General features: G+C 46.4%; 1 protein-coding gene across 5 annotated transcripts in view; it reads right to left on the bottom strand.

The window, feature by feature from the left end:
* Window positions 1-996: 996 nt before the first annotated feature.
* Window positions 997-26,099, bottom strand: part of LOC110500611 (LHFPL tetraspan subfamily member 3 protein) — a 67,617-nt gene continuing 42,514 nt past the window's right edge. For 4 of the 5 annotated variants that reach the window (XM_036960160.1, XM_036960168.1, XM_036960163.1 and 1 more), the window contains 3 exons: window positions 6,553-6,789; window positions 3,401-3,429; window positions 997-1,610 (listed from right to left, as the gene is read on the bottom strand). In XM_036960160.1, coding sequence (XP_036816055.1) covers window positions 3,413-3,429; window positions 6,553-6,789 — 254 coding nt within the window. In that variant the 3' untranslated portion in view covers window positions 997-1,610; window positions 3,401-3,412. The remainder of the gene's footprint in view (window positions 1,611-3,400; window positions 3,430-6,552; window positions 6,790-26,099) is intronic. The other variant, XM_036960175.1, reaches the window with a different exon arrangement.

Here is a 26,099-nt window from a genome sequence, read left to right as displayed (position 1 = left end):
TTGCTTTGTCATTATGGGGTATTGTGATGTCATTATGGGGTATTGTGATGTCATTATGGGGTATTGTGATGTCATTATGGGGTATTGTGTGTAGATTGATGAGGGGAAAAGAAAATGTAGCATAATTCTGTAACGTAACAAAATGTGGAAAGTCAAGGGGTCTGAAAACTTTCCGAATGCACTGTACGCTTTCAAATGTGACTGTCTACATGAGTGTGTGTGTGTGTGTCTGTGTGTGTGTGTGTGTGTGTGTCTGTGTGTGTGTCTGAGTGTGTGTGTGTGTCTGAGTGTGTGAGAGTGTGTGTGTGTGTGTCTGAGTGTGATAGTGTGTCTGAGTGTGATAGTGTGTCTGAGTGTGTGTGTGTGTCTGTGTGTGTGTGTGTGTGTCTGTGTGTGTGTGTGTGTGTGTGTCTGAGTGTGTGAGTGTGTGTCTGAGTGTGTGAGTGTGTGTCTGAGTGTGTGAGTGTGTGTGTGTCTGTGTGTGTGTGTCTGAGTGTGTGTGTCTGAGTGTGTGTGTGTGTGTCTGAGTGTGTGTCTGAGTGTGTGAGAGAGTGTGTGTGTGTGTGTGTGTGTGTCTGAGTGTGTGAGTGTGTGTCTGAGTGTGTGAGTGTGTGTCTGAGTGTGTGAGTGTGTGTGTGTGTGTGTGTGTCTGAGTGTGTGTGTGTGTGTGTGTGTCTGAGTGTGTGTGTGTCTGTGTGTGTGTGTCTGAGTGTGTGTGTCTGAGTGTGTGTGTGTGTGTGTGTCTGAGTGTGTGTCTGAGTGTGTGAGAGAGTGTGTGTGTGTGTGTGTGTGTGAGTGTGTGTGTGTCTGAGTGTGTGAGTGTGTGTCTGAGTGTGTGTGTGTGTGTGTGTGTGTGTCTGAGTGTGTGTGTGTCTGTGTGTGTGTGTGTCTGAGTGTGTGTGTGTGTGTGTGTGTGTCTGAGTGTGTGTGTGTGTGTGTCTGAGTGTGTGTCTGAGTGTGTGTCTGAGTGTGAGTGTGTGTGTGTGTCTGAGTATGTGTCTGAGTGTGTGTCTGAGTGTGTGTGTGTGTGTGTGTGTGTGTCTGAGTGTGTGTCTGAGTGTGTGTGTGTGTGTGTGTTTTCTCTCACTACAATACGTGATTTCAAGAACAATAATTCAACCCAGTCTTCTTCATCCATATTCTTGCAGATAATCCATACGTTTTCTGTTGGTCAGTCTCTGTCCCCGTCTTGGTCGATGATCGGCTGTGTGAAGATTGTCTTGTCTCTGCTGGGGTTCCTAGGGGTTCAGTGATAGTGGAATAGTGTGGAGGTAGAGAGACTGTAGGACTGTGAGCAGGGCCAATATAATAGAGATGTACATATCATTGGCAGATCCAGCATAGACTAGAAGGTGAGAACTAGAATACAGTACATGTGTGAATGAATGGGAGGCATCTGGCTACATAGCATTTCTCTCCCTCTCTCCTGTCTGTTTCGCTCACTCATTGTCCACCTCTCTTTCTCTTTTACTCTCTTCTCCTCTCGATCTCTCTCTTCTCTCTCTCACACAGCCATGGTGTGCCAGTGTCGTCCTCTTCTGGGGGATGATGGGTAAAACTCTGGAGCGTGATGATGAAAGTTACACATACACACTAGGAAACGCAGACACCTGAGAGAGAGAGAGAGGGGATTGGATAAAAAAAGATAGAGAGAGAGAGAGGGTGAGAGAAAGAGAGAGACAGAGACCGGAGAGAGATGGAGAGAGAGGGTGAGAGAGAGAGAAAGACAGAAACCGGAGAGAGATGGAGAGAGAGAGAAAGACAGAAACCGGAGAGAGATGGAGAGAGAGAGGGTGAGAGAGAGAGAAAGACAGAGACCGGAGAGGGATGATGAGAGAGAGGGTGAGAGAAAGAGAAAGACAGAGACCGGAGAGAGATGGAGAGAGAGAAGGTGAGAGAAAGAGAAAGACAGAGACCGGAGAGAGATGGAGAGAGAGAGGGTGAGAGAGAGAGAACGACAGAGACCGGAGAGAGATGGAGAGAGAGAGGGTGAGATAAAGAGAAAGACAGAGACCGGAGAGAGATGGAGAGAGAGAGGGTGAGAGAAAGAGAAAGACAGAGACTGGAGAGAGAGAAAGAGAGGGTGAGAGAAAGAGAGAGACAGAGACAGGAGAGAGAGAAAGAGAGAAACAGAGACCGGAGAGAGATGGAGAGAGAGAAAGAGAGGGTGAGAGAAAGAGAGAGACTGGAGAGAGAGAGAGAGAAAGAGAGGGTGAGAGAAAGAGAGAGTGAGAGAAAGAGAGAGGCAGAAACCGGAGAGAGATGGAGAGAGAGAGGGTGACAGGAAGAGAGAGACAGAGACCGGAGAGAGATGGAGAGAGAGAGGGTGACAGAAAGAGAGAGAGTGACAGAAAGAGAGAGATGGAGAGAGCGAGAGAGAGGGGGGAAAAGGGGACATGCAAGGGGATATATGCTCTGACGATGAAAATGTACGACCCATTTACCATAATAGCACAGCGAGGACACGTACTACATTTCCAGGCCAAACCTGATATGACATTAAATAGGACATGACCATTTTACACATACTAAAGAGACGCACACTGAATAATTCACATCACAGACACATGTTTCAGCCACATAACAGACACATGTTTCAGCCACATCACAGACACATGTTTCAGCCACATCACAGACACATGTTTCAGGCACATTAGCAGACACATGTTTCAGGCACATCACAGACACATGTTTCAGCCCCATCACAGACACATGTTTCAGCCACATCACAGACACATGTTTCAGGCACATTAGCAGACACATGTTTCAGCCACATTAGCAGACACATGTTTCAGCCACATCACAGACACATGTTTCAGGCACATCACAGACACATGTTTCAGCCACATTAGCAGACACATGTTTCAGGCACATTAGCAGACACATGTTTCAGCCACATTAGCAGACACATGTTTCAGCCACATCACAGACTCATGTTTCAGCCACATCACAGACACATGTTTCAGCCACATCACAGACACATGTTTCAGGCACATCACAGACACATGTTTCAGGCACATTAGCAGACACATGTTTCAGCCACATCACAGACACATGTTTCAGGCACATTAGCAGACACATGTTTCAGGCACATTAGCAGACACATGTTTCAGGCACATTAGCAGACACATGTTTCAGCCACATTAGCAGACACATGTTTCAGGCACATCACAGACACATGTTTCAGCCACATCACAGACACATGTTTCAGCCACATCACAGACACATGTTTCAGCCACATCACAGACACATGTTTCAGCCACATCACAGACACATGTTTCAGCCACATCACAGACACATGTTTCAGCCACATCACAGACACATGTTTCAGGCACAAGAGTTTTGTTTGAATCGGCCTGTTTTGTCAAGGAAGCCAGTTTGACTGTATTTCATCACTCACCTATGGGTTGTTTTAGGCATTCCCAGCTTCTATGTGAGAAGGAGAGAGGGAGGGGGGGTGGGGAGATGGGGGTGGTGGGGAGGGAGGGGGAGATGGGGGTGGTGGGGAAGGAGGGGGAGATGGGGGTGATGGGTGCGGGGAGGGAGGGGGAGATGGGGGTGATGGGGGCAGGCAGAAAGAGGGGGAGATGGGGGCGGGCAGAGAGAGGGGGTGGGGAGATGGAGCGGGCAGAGAGAGGGGGTGGGGAGATGGGGTGGGCAGAGAGAGGGAGGGGGAGATGGGGTGGGCAGAGAGAGGGAAGGGGAGATGGGGTGGGCAGAGAGAGGGAGGGGGAGATGGGGCAGGCAGAGAGAAGGGGGTGGGCAGAGAGAGAGGGGGGGGATGGGGAGGGAGGAGATAGGTTCATAGTTATTAGTTAATATTCCTGGATTTGTGTTGAATCATCAAAGACACAAAATGTGTAACAACCTATTGTATATTATGGGATGTGAAGTTCTATGTGTGTAGTACCAATGACAACCAGCAGGCGTGTCATTCTGGACCAGTGCAGTCTTCTGGTATTCATGGTAGCGTGTGTTTGAGAGGTGGATGGTTTTCATTGAGACAGGATAACAGTGAGCTGAGCAATCATCCATTTGTCATCCATCCCTACATTTTTCTCCATCCCCCCATTCAAAAGACCCCTGGACCCCTGGACCCCTGGACCCCTGGTTCCCTGGACCCCTGGACCCCTGGACCCCTGGACCCCTGGCTGCAAGTTATGCATCTGCTGCAACATCAGTCTGTCTGTCTCTCTTTCTCTCTTTCTGTCTCACCTCCTCTCCATCTCCTCTTCTTTCTACCTTTGTCTTATCTACTATTTTTCTTTCTCTCCTCTTGTCTTTCCCTTTCCCCTCTCTCTCTCTCTCTCTCTCTCTCTCCTCTTATGTCATCCCTTTTCCCCTCTCTCTGTTCTCTCTGTTCTCTCTCTCTCTCTCTTATGTCATCCCTTTTTCCCCTCTCTCTGTTCTCTTATCTCTACCTCCCCTCTCTTGTTCTCTCCTCCCTGGACACCCTCTCATGTTCACTCAATTAAATTCCACTGAAGGGCTTTATTGGCATGGGAAACATATGTTAACATTGTCAAAGCCAGTGAGGTAGATAATAAACAAAAGTGAAATAAACAACAAAAACTGTACAGTAAACATTACACTCACAGACGTTCCAACATTCCAACATTCCAACGTTCCAACATTCCAACATTCCAACGTTACAACATTACAACATTACAACATTACACTCACAGACGTTCCAACATTCCAACATTCCAACGTTCCAACATTACAACGTTCCAACATTACAACATTACAACATTACACTCACAGACGTTCCAACATTACAACATTACACTCACAGACGTTCCAACATTCCAACATTCCAACGTTCCAACATTACAACGTTCCAACATTACAACATTACAACATTACACTCACAGACGTTCCAACATTACAACGTTCCAACGTTCCAACATTACAACATTACAACATTACATTACAACATTACACTCACAGACGTTCCAACATTACAACATTCCAACGTTCCAACATTCCAACGTTACAACATTACAACATTACACTCACAGACGTTCCAACATTCCAACATTCCAACGTTCCAACATTACAACATTACAACATTACACTCACAGACGTTCCAACATTACAACATTACACTCACAGACGTTCCAACATCACAACATTCCAACGTTCCAACATTACAACATTACAACATTATAACATTACACTCACAGACGTTCCAACATTACAACATTCCAACGTTCCAACATTACAACATTCCAACGTTCCAACGTTCCAACATTACAACATTACAACATTACACTCACAGACGTTCCAACATTACAACGTTCCAACGTTCCAACATTCCAACGTTCCAACATTACAACATTACAACATTACACTCACAGACGTTCCAACATTACAACATTCCAACATTCCAACGTTCCAACATTACAACATTACAACGTTTCAACATTACAACATTACACTCACAGACGTTCCAACATAACAACATTCCAACGTTCCAACATTACAACTTTACAACATTCCAACGTTCCAACATTACAACATTACACTCACAGACGTTCCAACATTACAACGTTCCAACGTTCCAACATTCCAACATTCCAACGTTCCAACATTACAACATTACAACATTACACTCACAGACGTTCCAACATTACAACATTACAACGTTACAACGTTCCAACATTACAACATTACAACATTACACTCACAGACGTTCCAACATTCCAACATTCCAACGTTCCAACATTACAACATTCCAACGTTCCAACATTACAACATTACACTCACAGACGTTCCAACGTTCCAACATTCCAACATTACAAATGTCATGTTATTGACTTGACTGTTGTCAGTGACTTGTCAACTCTGTCAGTGACTTGTCAACTCTGTCAGTGACTTGTCAACTCTGTCAGTGACTTGTCGACTCTGTCAGTGACTTGTCAACTCTGTCGGTGACTTGTCGACTCTGTCGGTGACTTGTCGACTCTGTCGGTGACTTGTCAACTCTGTCGGTGACTTGTCGACTCTGTCAGTGACTTGTCGACTCTGTCAGTGTCTTGTCAACTCTGTCAGAGACTTGTCAACTCTGTCGGTGACTTGTCAACTCTGTCGGTGACTTGTCAACTCTGTCGGTGACTTGTCAACTCTGTCGGTGACTTGTCAACTCTGTCGGTGACTTGTCAACTCTGTCGGTGACTTGTCAACTCTGTCGGTGACTTGATGGCTCCTCGATCTCAACATTCAGCAGACAAGTGAAGTATTTCACTGTTTAATGTTTTCAATCTGTGCTACTGGTCCTCACACGAGTGTGTGTGTGTCAATTCAAAGGGCTTTATTGGCATGGGAAGCATATGTTAACATTGCCAAAGCAAATGGATATAGACAATAAACAAAAGTGAACTGTGTGTGCTGTTGTGCGTGTTGTGCTGCTCCACCTTTATCTGGCTGGTTACCTAACACTATGGATCAAGACCATATCAAGTTAATAGAGAGAGGGAGAGAGAGAGAGAGCGAGCGAGAGAGAGAGACAAAAGTGTATACAGGTCCTAATGGAATGCTCTCCAGTCTCACCCTTGCTCTCAGCCAGTAGTTCCTCGGTCATGAGTCCGTCCTGTCTGTTGCCCAGTACAAAAGCCAGGAAGGAGAGCATGAGGGCATTCAGAACCCCCATGATAGCCAGGATGTAAGCCCAGCGCATGGAGCACGCTCCCAGGCTGTACTTGTCCGTCTGCTCCCCACACATCCTCCGCACCTCGTCACTGTCCCAGCCGTCAGGGTAGATTATACAGCCCATCACCAGACATACACCTGGAGGAAGGAGAGGAGGAGGAGGGAGAGGAGAGGAGGAAGAGTAGGGGTAGCGAGGGAAAGTAGTGGGATAAGGAAGGTATGGGAAAATAATGGAGAGAGAGAAAGATGTTATTTCAAGCTTTCTAACTCTTTGACCTTCCATCCCCTTCTATAGTCTTCTATAGTCTTCAATCACCTCCTATAGTCTCATATAGTCTTCCATCACCTCCTATAGTCTTCTATAGTCCCCCATCACCTCCTATAGTCTCATATTGTCTCCTATATTCTTCCATCACCTCCTATATTCTTCTATAGTCTCATATATACTTCCATCACCTCCTATAGTCTTATATAGTCTCCTATAGTCTTTCATCACCTCCTAGAGTCTTCTATAGTCTCTCATCACATCCTAAATTCTTCCATCACCTCCTATATTCTTCCATCCCCTCCTATTGTCTCCTATAGTCTTCTATAGTCTTCATCACCTCCTATAGTCTTCCATCACCTCCTATAGTCTCCTATAGTCTTCCATCACCTCCTATAGTCTTCCATCACCTCCTATAGTCTCCCATCCCCTCCTATAGTCTCCTATGGTCTTCCATCCCCTCCTGTAGTCTCCTATTGTCTCCTATAGTCTTCTATAGTCTTCATCACCTCCTATAGTCTCCTATAGTCTTCCATCACCTCCTATAGTCTCCTATAGTCTTCCATCACCTCCTATAGTCTCCTATAGTCTTCCACCACTTCCTATAGTCTTCCATCCCCTCCTATAGTCTCCTATGGTCTTCCATCCCCTCCTATAGTCTCCTATTGCCTCCTATAGTCTTCTATAGTCTTCCATCACCTCCTATTGTCTCCTATAGTCTTCTATAGTCTTCCCTCCCCTCCTATAGTCTCATATAGTCTTCCGTCCCCTCCTATAGTCTGCTATAGTCTCCTATAGTCTTCATCCCCTCCTATAGTCTCCTATAGTCTTCATCCCCTCCTATAGTCTCCTATAGTCTACCATCCCCTCCTATAGTCTCCTATGGTCATCCATCACCTCCTATAGTCTCCTATAGTCTTCTATAGTCTTCCCTCCCCTCCTATAGTCTCATATAGACTTCCGTCCCCTCCTATAGACTCCTATAGTCATCCATCACGTCCTATAGTCTCCTATAGTCTCATTTAGTCTCCTATATTCTTCCATCACCTCCTAGTCTGCTATAGTCTTCTATAGTCTCCTATTGTCTCCTATAGTCTTCTATAGTCTTCATCACCTCCTATAGTCTCCTATAGTCTTCCATAACCTCCTATAGTCTCCTATAGTCTTCCATCACCTCCTATAGTCTCCTATAGTCTTCCACCACTTCCTATAGTCTTCCATCCCCTCCTATAGTCTCCTATGGTCTTCCTTCCCCTCCTATAGTCTCCTATTGCCTCCTATAGTCTTCTATAGTCTTCCATCACCTCCTATTGTCTCCTATAGTCTTCTATAGTCTTCCCTCCTATCCTATAGTCTCATATAGTCTTCCGTCCCCTCCTATAGTCTGCTATAGTCTCCTATAGTCTTCATCCCCTCCTATAGTCTCCTATAGTCTTCATCCCCTCCTATAGTCTCCTATAGTCTACCATCCCCTCCTATAGTCTCCTATGGTCATCCATCACCTCCTATAGTCTCCTATAGTCTTCTATAGTCTTCCCTCCCCTCCTATAGTCTCATATAGACTTCCGTCCCCTCCTATAGACTCCTATAGTCATCCATCACGTCCTATAGTCTCCTATAGTCTCATTTAGTCTCCTATATTCTTCCATCAACTCCTAGTCTGCTATAGTCTTCTATAGTCTCCTATAGTCTCCTATAGTCTTCTATAGTCTTCTTTAGTCTTCTATAGTCTTCCATCACCTCATATAGTCTCCTATAGTCTTCTATAGTCTTCCATCACCTCATATAGACTCCTATAGTCATCCATCACGTCCTATAGTCTCCTATAGTCTCATTTAGTCTCCTATATTCTTCCATCACCTCCTAGTCTGCTATAGTCTTCTATAGTCTCCTATAGTCTCCTATAGTCTCCTATAGTCTTCCATCACCTCCTAGTCTGCTATAGTCTTCTATAGTCTTCTATAGTCTCCTATAGTCTCCTATAGTCTCCTATAGTCTTCTATAGTCTTCTAAAGTCTCCTATAGTCTTCCATAGTCTTCCATCACCTCCTATAGTCTTCTATAGTCTCCTATAGTCTTATTTAGTCTTCTATAGTCTCCTATAGTCTCCTATAGTCTTCTATAGTCTCTTATAGTCTTCCATAGTCTTCCATCACATCCTATAGTCTTCTATAGTCTCCTATAGTCTTCTTTAGTCTCCTATAGTCTTCTTTAGTCTCCTATAGTCTTCTTTAGTCTTCTATAGTCTTCCATCACCTCATATAGTCTCCTATAGTCTTCTATCGTATTCTATAGTCTCCTATAGTCTTCCATAGTCTTCCATCACCTCCTATAGTCTTCTATAGTCTCCTATAGTCTTCTATAGTCTCATATAGTCTTCTTTAGTCTTCTATAGTCTCCTATAGTCTTCTATAGTCTCTTATAGTCTTCCATAGTCTTCCATCACCTCCTATAGTCTTCTATAGTCTCCTATAGTCTTCTTTAGTCTTCTATAGTCTTCCATCACCTCATATAGTCTCCTATAGTCTTCTATAGTCTTCCATCACCTCATATAGTCTCCTATAGTCTTCTATAGTCTTCTATAGTCTCCTATAGTCTTCCATAGTCTTCCATCACCTCCTATAGTCAAATTTAACAGTAAACATTACACATACAGAAGTTCCAAAAGAAAAAAGACATTACAAATGTCATATTATATATATATATACGGTCTTGTAACAATGTAAAAATGGTTAAAGGACACAAGATAAAATAAATAAGCATAAATATGGGTTGTATTTACAATGGTGTTTGTTCTTCACTGGTTGACCTTTTCTTGTGGCAACAGGTCACAAATCTTGCTGCTGTGATGGCACACTGTGGGATTTCACCCAGTAGATATGGGAGTTTATCAAAATCAGGTTTGTTTTTGAATTCTTTGTGGATCTGTGTAATCTGAGGGAAATATGTGTCTCTAATATGGTCATACATTTGACAGGAGGTTAGGATGTGTAGCTCAGTTTCTATCTCATTTTGTGGGCAGTGAGCACATAGCCTGTATTATCTTGAGAGGTCTGCCTACGGCGGCCTTTCTCAATAGCAAGGCTATGCTCACTGAGTCTGTACGTAGTCAAAGCTTTCCTTAATTTTGGGTCAGTCACAGTGGTCAGGTATTCTGCCGCTGTGTACTCCCTGTTTAGGGCCAAATAGCATTCTAGTTTGCTCTGTTTTTTTGTTAATTCTTTCCAATGTGTCAAGTAATTATCTTTTTGTTTTCTCATGATTTGGTTGGGTCTAATTGTGCTGCTGTCCTGGGCTCTGTGGGGTGTGTTTGTGAACAGAGCCCCAGGACCAGCTTGCTTAGGGGACTCTTCTCCAGGTTCATCTCTCTGTAGGTGATGGCTTTATCATGGAAGGTTTGGGAATCGCTTCCTTTTAGGTGGTTTTAGAATTGAATGGCTCTTTTCTGGATTTTGATAATTAGTGGGTATCGGCCTAATTCTGCTCTGCATGCATTATTTGGTGTTTTACATTGTACACGGAGGATATTCTTGCAGAATTCTGCATGCAGAGTCTCAATTTGGTGTTTTGTCCCATTTTGTGAATTATTGGTTGGCGAGCGGTCTGTCTGTCTCTCTCTCTCTCTCTGTCTCTCTCTCTGTCTCTCTCTCTCTCTCTCTGTCTCTCTCTCTCTCTCTCTCTCTCTCTCTCTCTCTCTCTCTCTCTCTCTCTCTCTCTCTCTCTCTCTCTCTCTCTCCCTCCCTCCCTCCCTCCCTCCCTCCCTCCCTCTCAATTCAATTCAATTCAATTCAAGGGGCTTTATTGGCATGGGAAACATGTGTTAACATTGCCAAAGCAAGTGAGGTAGATAATATATAAAGTGAAATAAACAATAACAATTAACAGTAAACATTACACATACAGAAATTTCAAAACAATAAAGACATTACAAATGTCATATTATATATATACAGTGTTTTAACAATGTACAAATGGTAAAGGACTCTCTCTCTGTCTCTCTCTGTCTCTCTCTCTCTCTCTGTCTCTCTCTCTCTGTCTCTTTCTCTGTCTCTCTCTCTCTCTCTCTCTCTCTGTCTCTCTCTCTCTCTCTCTCTCTCTCTCTCTCTCTCTCTCTCTCTCTCTCTCTGTCTCTCTGCGAACACTGTGTTCACTGAGGAAATGTAAGAGTCTGCAGTTAATGATAACGCAGAGGATTTTCCCAAGGTTGCTGCTGATGCATACCCCACACATATCCACTTTGTGAATTAGGGTGATCAGTCATTGGTTCCAAATATTGGGGAAGATGCCAGAGCTAAGGACGATGTTAAAGAGTTTATGTTTAGCCAATCAGAATCCGTGGTCTGTATATTTAGGATACCATCAACACCACAGGGTTTTTGGGGAGGTTTTGTATTTTCTCCTGGAGTTCATTCACTTTACTTTGAGAATCCAGTGGTTTCTGGTAGCTGGTATTTGATAATGTATATGTTTTTGCTGTGTGTTCTTTGTTAAAGAGCCAAAAAGATTGGAGAAGTGATTGGAGAATCTCCATTTTGGATAGATAACCCTTTGTGTTGTTGTTTGTTTAGTGTTTTCCAATAATCCCAGAAGTGGTTAGAGTCTATGGATTCTTTAATTACATTGAGCTGATTTATTCTCTCTCTCTCTCTCTCTCTCTCTCTCTCTCTCTCTCTCTCTCTCTCTCTCTCTCTCTCTCTCTCTCTCTCCCTCTCCAGTTTACTACCCCCTGCTCCTGGCAACAATCATTACCCACACCTGGTCCTCATCATTACACACACCTGGTCCTCATCATTACACACACCTGGTCCTCATCATTACACACACCTGGTCCTCATCATCACCCACACCTGATCCTCATCATTACACGCACCTGGTCCTCATCATTACACGCACCTGGTCCTCATCATTACACACACCTGGTCCTCATCATCACCCACACCTGATCCTCATCATTACACGCACCTGGTCCTCATCATTACACACACCTGGTCCTCATCATTACACACACCTGGTCCTCATCATCATCCACACCTGGTCCTCATCATCACCAACACCTGGTCCTCATCATTACACACACCTGGTCCTCATCATCACCCACACCTTGTCCTCATCATCACCAACACCTGGTCCTCATCATCACCAACACCTGGTCCTCATCATTACACACACCTGGTCCTCATCATTACACACACCTGGTCCTCATCATTACACACACCTGGTCCTCATCATTACCCACACCTGGTCCTCATCATTACACACACCTGGTCCTCGTCATCACCCACACCTGGTCCTCGTCATCACCCACACCTGGTCCTCGTCATCACCCACACCTGGACCTCTTCATTACCCACACCTGGTCCTCATCATCACCCACACCCGGTCCTCATCATCACCAACACCCGGTCCTCATCATCACCCACACCTGGTACTCTTCATTACCCACACCCGGTCCTCTTCATTACACACACCTGGTCCTCATCATTACACACACCTGGTCCTCATCATTACACACACCTGGTTCCCATCATTACACACACCTGTTCCTCATCATCACCCACACCTGGTCCTCATCATCACCCACACCTGGTCCTCATCATCACCCACACCTGGTCCTCATCATTACACACACCTGGTCCTCATCATTACACACACCTGGTCCTCATCATCACCCACACCTGATCCTCATCATTACACGCACCTGGTCCTCTTCATTACACACACCTGGTCCTCATCATTACACACACCTGGTCCTCATCATTACACACACCTGGTTCCCATCATTACACACACCTGTTCCTCATCATCACCCACACCTGGTCCTCATCATCACCCACACCTGGTCCTCATCATCACCCACACCTGGTCCTCATCATTACACATACCTGGTCCTCATCATTACACACACCTGGTCCTCTTCATTACACACACCTGGTCCTCATCATTACACACACCTGGTCCTCTTCATTACACACACCTGGCCCTCTTCATTACACACACCTGGTCCTCATCATTACACACACCTGGTCCTCTTCATTACACATACCTGGTCCTCTTCATTACACACACCTGGTCCTCATCATTACACACACCTGGTCCTCATCCTCACCAACACCTGGTCCTCTTCATTACACACACCTGGTCCTCTTCATTACACACACCTGGTCCTCTTCATTACACACACCTGGTCCTCATCATCACCCACACCTGGTCATCATCATTACACACACCTGGTCCTCATCATCACACACACCTGGTCATCATCATTACACACACCTGGTCCTCATCATCACACACACCTGATCCTCATCATTACACACACCTGGTCCTCATCATCACCCACACCTGGTCCTCATCATCACCCACACCTGGTCATCATCATTACACACACCTGGTCCTCATCATCACACACACCTGGTCCTCATCCTCACCAACACCTGGTCCTCATCATCACCCACACCTGGTCCTCATCATCACCCACACCTGAACATCATTAATTCCTTGATTACTCTCCCTTCATTTCAGTAGCCATCAGTCACTAGGTAGTATTGCTTTTGATTCACGTTCTGTACTCTTCTCATGTTTTGTTAATCTGCATTTATTGTTATGAAACTGACCTTCTATACCTGTTTCCTGACTCCCGGTGTAAACGTAACAGCAAGCTTGCAAGGAAATAGCAGAGAAAACAACTACAAACAACATCAGAGGCAGCAGAAACAACAAGGCTAAAAAGATGCGCCAGAAGCTAAGAGTAACAGGAGGTTGATGGTAGGAAATCATTCTTCCAAGGCCCTGTAGTCTATCTTCTATCTTCTATGATGGACAGTGAAGTGACAGTTAGGACTGAGCCAGCATGTTAGTGTCTTGTTTTGCTACATTAGTTCTTATTCATAGCCCCCTCTCTACAACTCCGCACACACACGCACACACACACACACACACACACACACACACACACACACACACACACACACACACACACACACACACACACACACACACACACACACACACACACACACACACACACACACAGCTTTGACTTTGGCTGTTGCCCCTTCGCCTCTCCCTCTTCAATATTTAGTAGCTGCTTCTCAATCGCGGTTTGGTTTCCGCCTAGGGGGAAGAATTTTCCTCATCTTCAATTTGAATGAGGTTCTTCTCTGAGGGGTGTGTATGTGTGTGCGAGGTGACTCTGCGGCAGTAGAATAAGGAGGTGAAATTACCCAGAAAGCATTTCTACATGAATAATAGAACACGTTCCTCCACTTCCTCACCCCCAAAACTTTTGTCACAACTTCTTTCACATCCCCTGACACTGTTCGTGTATTAATGTCTTTATGATACAGTGTGAATGGGGATGTGTATTAATGCCTTCCCCTCCTCCCCTCCTTCCCCTCCTCTCCTTCCCCTTCTCTCCTTCCCCTCCTCTCCTCTCCTTCCCCTTCTCTCCTTCCCCTCCTTCCCCTTCTCTCCTTCCCCTTCACTCCTTCCCCTCCTCTCCTTCATCCTCTCCTTTCCCTCCTCTCCTTCATCCTCTCCTTCCCCTCCTCTCCTTCCCATCCTCTCCTTCCTCTCCTCTCCTTCCACTCCTCTCCTTCCCCTCCTCTCCTTCATCCTCTCTTTCCCCTCCTCTCCTTCGTCCTCTCCTTCGTCCTCTCCTTCCCCTCCTCTCCTTCCCATCCTCTCCTTCCCCTCCTCTCCTTCCCTTTCCCTCCCCTCTCCTTCCCCTCCTCCCCTTCCTCTCCTCTCCTTCCCTTCCCCTCTCCTCTCCTCTGCTTCCCTTCCCTTCTCCTTCCCCTCCTCTCCTTCCCATCCTCTCCTTCCCCTCCTCTCCTCTCCTCTCCTTTCCCTCCTCTCCTCTCCTCTCCTTCCCCTCCTCTCCTTCCCTTCCCCTCCCCTCTCCTTCCCCTCCTCCCCTTCCTCTCACAATGGTTGTGGTTCTACAGAAGAGGGAAAGGAGCTACTGAACTACCCAGCTACCCAGGGGGGGTGCACACACACACACACACACACACACACACTGCGGCTTGTTACAGTAATGTTGCGGTCTTTAATATTCCTGAAAGACATCAGGAGGAGGGAGAGAGAGAAGATAGCGACAGACAGAGATAGAGAGGAAGGAGAGAGCAGAGAGAGGGAGAGAGAGAAGATAGCGACAGACAAAGATAGAAAGGAAGGAGAGAGAGCATAGAGAGAGAGAGAGGGAGAGAGAGAGAAGATAGCGACAGACAGACATAGAGAGGAAGGAGAGAGAGAGAAGATAGCGACAGACAGACATAGAGAGGAAGGAGAGAGAGAGAAGATAGCGACAGACAGAGATAGAGAGGAAGGAGAGAGACAGAGCAGAGCTATATGCTACTGCAGAGCTACAGTCTAACTGCATACCAAACAGAATAAAACAACAGAAGAGATATTCTCTTTGTTTCATCCTCTCTTCTCCTCTCCTCCCAGTACCTCTGGCTCTAGCCAGTCAAAACACATCTACACACAGTTTCAGAGGTCAATAAGAGAGGTCTGGTGTATCTATCTACTGCATCAGATGGTTGGAAGGAGAGCGTTCTGGTGTATCTATCGCTCACCTACCAAGAATTCACAAAATGGGACAAACACCAAATTGAGATTTTGCAAGCAGAATTCTGCTAAAATGTCCTCTGTATACCATGTAAAACAACAAATAATGTATTCAGAGCAGAAATAGGCCGATACCCGCTAATTATCAAAATCCCAAAAAGTGCCATTCAATTCTACAACCACCTAGAAGGAAGTGATTCCCAAACCTTCCATAACAAAGCCATCACCTACAGAGAGATGAACCTGGAGAAGAGTCCCCCAAGCAAGCTGGTCCTGGGGCTCTGTTCACAAACACAAACAGAACCCACAGAGCCCCAGGACAGCAACACAATTAGACCCAACCAAATCATGAGCAATCAAAATGACACATTGGAAAGAATTAACAAAAAACAGAGCAAACTAGAATGCTATTTGATCCTAAACAGAGAGTACACAGTGGCAGAATACCTGACCCCTGTGACTGACTCAAACTTAAGGAAAGCTTTGACTATGTACAGACTCAGTGAGCACAGCCTTGCTGTTGAGAAAGGCCGCCGTAGGCATACATGGCTCTCAAGAGAAGACAGGCTATGTGCACACTGCCCACAAAATGAGGTGGAAACTGAGCTGCACTTCCTAACCTCCTGCCCAATGTATGACCATATTAGAGACACATATTTCCCTCAGTTTATACAGACCCACAAAGAATTTGAAAACAAACCCAATTTTGTTAAACTCCCATATCTAGAAAAGGGCGGCCAGTGAAGAACTAACACCATTGTGAATACAACCCATATTTATGTTTATCGTACCACCTGACGAAGGCCATGCAGCCCAAATGTGTCAGAGTTTTAATACTTTGTTTCTATTGAACATGCCATACAAATAAAGGCATTTTTAATTAATCCTCCTTTCTTTTTGATAACCATATTTATGTTTCTTTATTTTCCCTTTTGTACTTTAGTTATTTGCACATCGTTGCAACCGTGCATATATTTTTTTGGGAACATTTATTTATTTACGTTTAACTGTGGATAAAGGGATTCTTCGGAAAACTGGAATTGGAAAGCCAAACTCTGTTGACTAAAAAGATCTTGTATAACTGTGGTGTCAAATGGGAAGAAGGGAGGAGGACCATAGTAGGGATCTCTGATGGATGGGAAAAGTGACAGAGCGGGATGGAGAGAGAGAGAGAGAAGGATGGAGAGAGAAAGGGATGGAGAGAGAGAGAAGGATGGAGAGAGAGAGAAGGATGGAGAGAGAGGGATGGAGAGAGAGAGATGGAGAGAGAGAAGGATGGAGAGAGAAAGGGATGGAGAGAGAAAGGGATGGAGAGAGAGAGAAGGATGGAGAGAGAGAGAGAGGGATGGAGAGAGAGAGAGAGTGATGGAGAGAGAGAGGGATGGAGAGAGAGAGGGGGGGATGGAGAGAGAGGGAGAGAGGGATGGAGAGAGAGGGATGGAGAGAGAGACAGGGATGGAGAGAGAGAGAGAGGGATGGAGAGAGAGAGAGGGGGATGGAGAGAGAGGGAGAGATGAGAGAGAGAGAGAGAGAGAGATGGAGAGAGAGGGATGGGTAGAGAGGGATAGAGAGAGAGACAGGGATGGAGAGAGAGAGGGATGGAGAGAGAGGGAGAGAGTGATGGAGAGAGAGAGAGGGGGATGGAGAGAGAGGGATGGAGAGAGATGAGAGAGAGAGGGATGGAGAGAGAGAGGGATGGAGAGAGAGAGGGATGGATGGAGAGAGAGAGGGATGGAGAGAGAGAGAGGGATGGAGAGAGAGAGGGATGGCGAGAGAGAGAGGGATGGCGAGAGAGAGAGGGAGAGGGATGGAGAGAGGGAGAGGGATGGAGAGAGAGAGAGGGATGGAGAGAGAGAGCGTGATGGAGAGAGAGAGAGAGAGAGAGGGATGGAGAGAGAGAGAGAGGGATGGAGAGAGAGAGAGAATATAAATATAAATATATACATATATACATAAATATATACATAAATATAAATATACATACATTTCAACATACCAATTAGGATTTGGCTAAAAAATACTTGAATCAGTCATAGAGCCCATTGCCCTTTATGGTTGTGAGGTCTGGGGTCCGCTCACCAACCAAGACTTCACAAAATGGGACAAACACCAAATTGAGACTCTGCACGCAGAATTCTGCAAAAATATCCTCCGTGTACAACGTTGAACACCAAATAATGCATGCAGAGCAGAATTAGGCCGATACCCACTAATGATCAAAATCCAGAAAAGAGCCGTTAAATTCTACAACCACCTAAAAGGAAGTGATTCACAAACCTTCCATAACAAAGCCATCACCTACAGAGAGATGAACCTGGAGAAGAGTCCCCTAAGCAAGCTGGTCCTGGGGCTCTGTTCACAAACACAAACACACCCTACAGAGCCCCAGGACAACAGCACAATTAGACCCAACCAAATCATGAGAAAACAAAAAGATAATTACTTGACACATTGGAAAGAATTTTCAAAAAAACAGAGCAAACTAGAATGCTATTTGGCCCTAAACAGAGAGTACACAGTGGCAGAATACCTGACCACTGTGACTGACCCAAAATTAAGGAAAGCTTTGACTATGTACAGACTCAGTGAGCATAGCCTTGCTATTGAGAAAGGCCGCCGTAGGCAGACATGGCTCTCAAGAGAAGACAGGCTATGTGCTCACTGCCCACAAAATGAGGTGGAAACTGAGCTGCACTTCCTAACCTCCTGCCCAATGTATGACCATATTAGAGAGACATATTTCCCTCAGATTACACAGATCCACAAAGAATTCGAAAACAAATCCAAATTTGAAAAACTCCCATATCTACTGGGTGAAATTCCACAGTGTGCCATCACAGCAGCAAGATTTGTGACCTGTTGCCACGAGAAAAGGGCAACCAGTGAAGAACACACACCATTGTAAATACAACCCATATTTATGCTTATTTATTTTATCTTGTGTCCTTTAACCATTTGTACATTGTTAAAACACTGTATATATATATATAATATGACATTTGTAATGTCTTTACTGTTTTGAAACCTCTGTATGTGTAATGTTTACTGTTAATTTTTGTTGTTTTTCACTTTATATATTAACTTTGTATGTTGTCTACCTCACTTGCTTTGGCAATGTTAACACATGTTTCCCATGCCAATAAAGCCCTTGAATTGAATTGAATTGAAATTGAGAGAGAGGGATGGAGAGAGAGAAGGATAGAGAGAGAGGGAGGAATGAGAGAGAGGGATGGAGAGAGAGAGAAGGATGGAGAGAGAGAGAGAGGGATGGCGAGAGAGAGAGAAAGGGAGAGAGAGGGGGATGGAGAGAGAGAGAGAGAGAGAGAGAGAAAGAGAGGGATGGAGATAGAGAGAGAAAGAGGTATGGAGAGAGAGAAAGAGAGGGATGGAGAGAGAGAAAGAGAAGGATGGAGAGAGAGAGAGGGATGGAGAGATAGAGAAGGATAGAGAGAGAGAGAGAAAGAGAGGGATGGAGAGAGAGAGAGAGAGGGATTGAGAGAGAGAGAGAGAGGGATGGAGAGAGAGAGAGGGATGGAGAAAGAGAGAAGGATAGAGAGAGAGAGAGAGAGAGCGAGAGAGAGAGAGAGAGGGTTGGGAAGGGAGGACAACCAGAGAAGCATGGAGAGAGAGAGAGGGATGGGAAGGGAGGACAACCAGAGAAGGGTGGAGAGAGAGACAGAAAGAGATGGGAAGGGAGGACAACCAGAGAAGGATGGAGAGAGAGACAGAGAGAGATGGGAAGGGAGGACAACCAGAGATGGAGGGATGTTTGAAAGCAAGACAACAGATGGGGAGTTGTTTGTCATGTCGTTTCATGTTGTCTAAAGGGACGAATCCTTTTAAAACATGCAGTGTCATTCAGAGACGAGAGGACAGTACCCAGTGGGCAACATGTGACTTGGACTGAAAGCACCAAGGGTCTCAGATATTAATAGAATTCCTTAGACACAGCGATAGAAGTCAGTCCATTGCTCAAGAGTGTCACATCGCAGGCAGCACAACATGGAGAGCAGAGCTCTCTTGTTAATGTAAATCGTATGTTTGCATTTCCACTCTGTGTCTGTCAGGTGTTCCATGGCTGTGATAGAGGCGTGGTTGCATGGCTCTGATAGAGGCGTGGTTGCATGGCTCTGATAGAGGCGTGGTTGCATGGCTCTGATAGAGGCGTGGTTGCATGGCTCTGATAGAGGCATGGTTGCATGGCTCTGATAGAGGCGTGGTTGCATGGCTCTGATAGAGGCGTGGTTCCATGGCTGTGATAGAGGCGTGGTTGCATGGCTGTGATAGAGGCGTGGTTGCATGGCTGTGATAGAGGCGTGGTTGCATGGCTCTGATAGAGGCGTGGTTGCATGGCTCTGATAGAGGCGTGGTTGCATGGCTCTGATAGAGGCGTGGTTGCATGGCTGTGATAGAGGCGTGGTTGCATGGCTGTGATAGAGGCGTGGTTGCATGGCTGTGATAGAGGCGTGGTTGCATGGCTCTGATAGAGGCGTGGTTGCATGGCTGTGATAGAGGCGTGGTTGCATGGCTGTGATAGAGGAGTGGTTGCATGGCTGTGATAGAGGCGTGGTTGCATGGCTCTGATAGAGGCGTGGTTCCATGGCTGTGATAGAGGCGTGGTTGCATGGCTGTGATAGAGGCGTGGTTGCATGGCTGTGATAGAGGCGTGGTTGCATGGCTGTGATAGAGGCGTGGTTGCATGGCTCTGATAGAGGTGTGGTTCCATGGCTGTGATAGAGGCGTGGTTGCATGGCTGTGATAGAGGCGTGGTTGCATGGCTGTGATAGAGGCGTGGTTGCATGGCTCTGATAGAGGCGTGGTTCCATGGCTGTGATAGAGGCGTGGTTGCATGGCTGTGATAGAGGCGTGGTTCCATGTGTAAGTGTGTTTGTTTTAGTATTAGAGCATGGATGATTATATTATAGGTCTCGGTGAGATGGGGTGTGTGCAGTATGCTTGATGGCGCAGTATACCTGAGGATGCAGTATGCCTGAGGGTGCAGTATGCCTGGGTATGCAGTATGCCTGAGGGTGCAGTATGCCTGAGGGTGCACTATGCCTGAAGGTGCAGTATGCTTGAGGGTGCAGTATACCTGAGGGTGCAGTATGCCTGAGGGTGCACTATGCCTGAAGGTGCAGTATGCTTGAGGGTGCAGTATACCTGAGGGTGCAGTATGCCTGGGTATGCAGTATGCCTGAGTGCGCAGTATGCCTGAGGGTGCACTATGCCTGTGAGGGTGAGTGCCTAAATACATGTGTATTAGTCGTGAGTGTGTGCATGTGCATGCATGTCTGTGTGTGCAATCACTGTGCATGCTTGTGCATGAGTGCCTGCACGCTCACATTTGTATGTCTGTATGACTGGTCGCATGCATGTGTTTGCGTGTGTGCTCATGTCTGTTCACTGGTCTGCATCTATGTGTGTAAGCATCTCTCTCTCTCTCTCTCTCTCTCTCTCTCTCGCTGCATGCTGGGAGTGTTTGGTGCATGCTGGGAATTGTGTGAGTGAGTGCGAGTGTTGTGTAGAGTTAGATATCTTGGTTTTTCTTTTACGTTTCCTTCTTTTGGTCGTATGCACGATTAAGGTTAGAATTATTTTTATTTGGTTGTTGTGGTATAACTAAGTATATTGTTTTTCGTGACGAAATTACCCTGGGTTTGGCGGGGATGGCGACCCACATGGGGACGCCGTCCCTGTCACTTCGGCACGGCTTTAGGTGTGTTACTGAAGCTACTGTCACTGTGGAGGAGTTTCTGGTCGCCGTAGGAGAGAAGGTAGGACATGAAAATGTTGCTTATGCGTCACGGATGAATAAAGAGGTGGTGTTTTTTCTTAAAGAAGAGAGTCTGGTTGATCGGATGGTTGAGCATGGCGTACTTCTTATAGGAGTGTTTATTCAAGTTACGCAATGTACCGCCGTTTATTCCCAATGAGCTATTGGAGCACGAGTTATTGCGGTTTGGGAAGTTCTCAAGTTCAATTAAGATTGTCCCGTTGGGTTGCAAACACCCGGCGTTGAAACAGGTTATGTCGTTTCGGCGACAGGTGTTTATGTTTTTGGACTCACCGGAGCAGACTTAAGAGTTATCGTTTACAATCAAGTATGACAATAGACTGTACATGGCTTATGCTAGTACGGGTAGTCAACGGTGTTTTGAGTGTGATGATGTTGGCCATAAGCGACATGCTTGCCCGAAAAGGTAGAGGGGGGGGGGCAGGTGGTCCTCGTAAGGCCTGGGCCTACTGATGTAGGGAGAGGTGGGCCTCGTAACGCCTGGGCCCACTGATGTAGGGAGAGGTGGGCCTCGTAACTCCTGGGCCCACTGATGTAGGGAGAGGTGGGCCTCGTAACTCCTGGGCCCACTGATGTAGGGAGAGGTGGGCCTCGTAACGCCTGGGCCCACTGATGTAGGGAGAGGTGGGCCTCGTAACGCCTGGGCCCACTGATGTAGGGAGAGGTGGGCCTCGTAACGCCTGGGCCCACTGATGTAGGGAGAGGTGGGCCTCGTAACGCCTGGGCCCACTGATGTAGGGAGAGGTGGGCCTCGTAACGCCTGGGCCCACTGATGTAGGGAGAGGTGGGCCTCGTAACGCCTGGGCCCACTGATGTAGGGAGAGGTGGGCCTCGTAACGCCTGGGCCCACTGATGTAGGGAGAGGTGGGCCTCATAACGCCTGGGCCCACTGATGTAGGGAGAGGTGGGCCTCGTAACGCCTGGGCCCACTGATGTAGGGAGAGGTGGGCCTCGTAACGCCTGGGCCCACTGATGTAGCGAGAGGTGGGCCGACAGCGGTAGAGCAGCCTGTTGCTCACCTGTTGCTGAGGAACAAGTCGTCCGTGTTGAGGTCTCGGAGTTGCAACTTGTATTAGAGGGAAATGTTATGCAGCAGAAAAATTCATGTGGAGCTTGTCTCTAAGGTAGTGGAGGAGATGCCCACTACGAGTAATGGGGTACAGGAGGGGGTTCAGGTGGGGCTAGTCTCCCAGGTAGTGGAGGAGATGCCCACTACGAGTAATGGGGTACAGGAGGGGGTTCAGGTGGGGCTAGTCTCCCAGGTAGTGGAGGAGATGCCCACTACGAGTAATGGGGTACAGGAGGGGGTTCAGGTGGGGCTAGTCTCCCAGGTAGTGGAGGAGATGCCCACTACGAGTAATGGGGTACAGGAGGGGGTTCAGGTGGGGCTAGTCTCCCAGGTAGTGGAGGAGATGCCCACTACGAGTGATGGGGTGCAAGTGGAGAGTGTTGAGAGGAATGTGGTAGAGGGCTGTCAGGGGTCTGTGGCCTCCGCTGAGGAGGATCAGGAGAAGGATATGGATATCTCTACTGATATGACAGCAGCTGGTGACGACTCATTTTACAATCTAGAGGAGGTAAATGGATTTCTGGATCAGACTTTTGGGAAATCTGTCAAATTGGCAGATTATTTTGGGATGTTGATAAGTTTGTGAGGTCAGCTGTGGTTTTAGGGGTGGACTGGAACTGTACAGTGGATTTTACTGTTGATCGCATTGCTGAAGAACCTCACCTGCGGTCAGCTACTTGTCTGTCTGGCCTATTAACTGAGTTTGAGTTTTCTGATGTGTGGAGAGTTAGGAATTAAAAAGTTAGGCAGTACACATGGCTAAAAGTTAATGAAGGTCGTGTCAGTGCAGCAAGGTTAGACAGGTGATATGTATCTGATCACTACTGTAGTAGGGTTGGAAGGTTAGACAGGTTGTATGTAATCTGATCACTACTGTAGTAGGGTTGGAAGGTTAGACAGGTTGTATGTATCTGATCACTACTGTAGTAGGGTTGGAAAGTTAGACAGGTTGTATGTAATCTGATCACTACTGTAGTAGGGTTGGAAGGTTAGACAGGTGGTATGTATCTGATCACTACTGTAGTAGGGTTGGAAAGTTAGACAGGTTGTATGTATCTGATCACTACTGTAGTAGGGTTGGAAGGTTAGACAGGTTGTATATATCTGATCACTACTGTAGTCAGGTTGTATGAATCTGATCACTACTGTAGTAGGGTTGGAAGGTTAGACAGGTTGTATGTATCTGATCACTACTGTAGTAGGGTTGGAAGGTTAGACAGGTTGTATGTATCTGATCACTACTGTAGAAGGGTTGGAAGGTTAGACAGGTTGTATGTATCTGATCTCTACCGTAGTAGGGTTGGAAGGTTAGACAGGTTGTATGTATCTGATCACTACTGCAGTAGGGTTGGAAGGTTAGACAGGTTGTATGTATCTGATCACTACTGTAGTAGGGTTGGAAGGTTAGACAGGTGGTATGTATCTGAACACTACTGTAGAAGGGTTGGAAGGTTAGACAGGTTGTATGTATCTGATCTCTACTGTAGTAGGGTTTGAAGGTTAGACAGGTTGTATGTATCTGATCTCTACTGTAGTAGGGTTTGAAGGTTAGACAGGTTGTATGTATCTGATCACTACTGTAGTAGGGTTGGAAGGTTAGACAGGTGGTATGTATCTGAACACTACTGTAGAAGGGTTGGAAGGTGTGATATTACTCCTGTGGGTTTCTCTGATCACCATAATGTTACTGTTGATGTTCACTTGTCCATGAAGGTCATCACCCTACTGGTATTTTAATGTTAAGTTGTTACATAATGTCCAGTTTTGTGAAAGGTTTTTTGTTGTTTTGGGAAAAATGGAGAGTTACAAAAGGGAATTTTGAGTCCTTGAGACAATGGTGGGAGGTTGGGAAGGCCCAAATACGTGTGTCTTGTCAACAGTATACTGCTCTGTCTCATATTCAACTTAAAGAGACTATCAACGCCCTTGAACAGGCAATCAAATCTATTGACTTGAAGTTGCTCATTCAGAACGACCCCGGACTAGTCATGAACTTACAGGACAAGAGACATGAACTGAGGTACTTTCGACACTAAAGAATGACGGGTGCCTTGATTAGGTCTCATTTCGCTTCCCTCAAGGATATGGATGCTCCTAGCGCTTTAAAAAAAGAAACCTCGGACAGTCGACATTGCAACGTAAACAGATGGTCACTCTTCGTCTCCCTGATGGGAAGGTGACCACAGATGACAGTGAAATGCGCCAACATGCGGTGGATTTTTACTCTGCCTTCCATAAGGCGGAGGATTGTGATTCTCTGTGTACTGAACAGTTGTTACACGGTCTTCCTCAATTGGGCCCTGAACAGAGAGCTGTTTTGGACTCTGACATTACTCTGCAGGAGCTATCCACTGCAGTTATGCAACTCTCAACAGGCCGAGCCCCTGGCATCGACGGTTTACCATCTGAGCTTTATAAGCACTTTTCGTTGTCTATTGGGGAGGATTTTTCATGAAGTGGTGTGTGAATCTTTTCATGAGGGTTCTCTTCCTGTATCCTGTCAACGTGCGGTGCTTTCACTGTTGCCAAAAAAGGGGATTTGGTTCTTATAAAAAAAATTGGCGACCTGTTGCATTGCTGTGTGCAGAATATAAAATTGTATCTAAATGTCTCTCAAACAGGTTGAAAGAGTATCTGGGGCTGTTGGTCCACAAGGACCAGTCTGACTGTGTACCTGACCGCTCTATAGTTGATGACTTGTTTCTAATAAGAGATGTTTTAGACATTTGTCAACTGTCTGATGTAAATGTGGGTTTACTTTCGTTGGATCAGGAGAAGGCTTTTGATCGTGTGGACCACCAGTACTTGTTCAAGACAATGAAAGTCTTTGGCTTTTGGGATGTTTTCATGTCTTGGATGAGTTTACTGTATACTGGGGCCTCATGTATGGTGAAGGTGTGGGGTGGTTTGAGTTGCCCCATCCCCGTCCAAAGGGGAATCAGGCAGGGATGCCCAATTTCAGGGCAGTTATATAGTCTGGCGATTGAACCAATGCTTTGTTTTTTTAAGAGCGAGGCTTACTGGTTTCTCTGTTCCAGGAGTAATGAAGGGTCCCATGATAGCACCATCTGCAGATGATGTGATAGTTTTTATTACAGGGGGTGAGGATGTTAAGGTTCTCTCAAACGCTCTAATGGTGTATGAGGGGGCCTCCTCAGCTAGAGTCAATTGGGAAAAGAGTGAATCACTGTGGGCAGGTCAGCTTCAGACGGGGTCTGCTCCACGGTTACCAGGGGGGCTTCAGACGGGGTCTGCTCCACGGTTACCAGGGGGGCTTCAGACGGGGTCTGCTCCACGGTTACCAGGGGGGCTTCAGACGGGGTCTGCTCCACGGTTACCAGGGGAGCTTCAGACGGGGTCTGCTCCACGGTTACCAGGGGAGCTTCAGACGGGGTCTGCTCCACGGTTACCAGGGGGGCTTTAGACGCGGTCCGCTCCACGGTTACCTGGGGGGCTTCAGACTGGGTCCGCTCTACGGTTACCTGGGGGGCTTCAGACTGGGTCCGCTCTACGGTTACCAGGGGGGCTTCAGACGGGGTCCGCTCCACGGTTACCAGGGGGGATTCAGATGGGGTCCGCTCCACGGTCACCAGGGGGGCTTCAGATGGGGTCCACTCCATGGTTACCAGGGGGGTTTCAGTGGGGCAGAGATGGGATGAAGACTTTGGATGTATTTCAGATAAAGAACTGGGAGGGTGTAGTGGAGAAAGTGTGTGCCAGACTGTCAGGATGGAAATGGGTGCTGCCCC

The sequence above is a fragment of the Oncorhynchus mykiss genome, chromosome 2, assembly GCF_013265735.2.
Source record: "Oncorhynchus mykiss isolate Arlee chromosome 2, USDA_OmykA_1.1, whole genome shotgun sequence".
NCBI lineage: Eukaryota > Metazoa > Chordata > Actinopteri > Salmoniformes > Salmonidae > Oncorhynchus > Oncorhynchus mykiss.
This window is presented reverse-complemented; position numbering and strand designations above follow the sequence as displayed.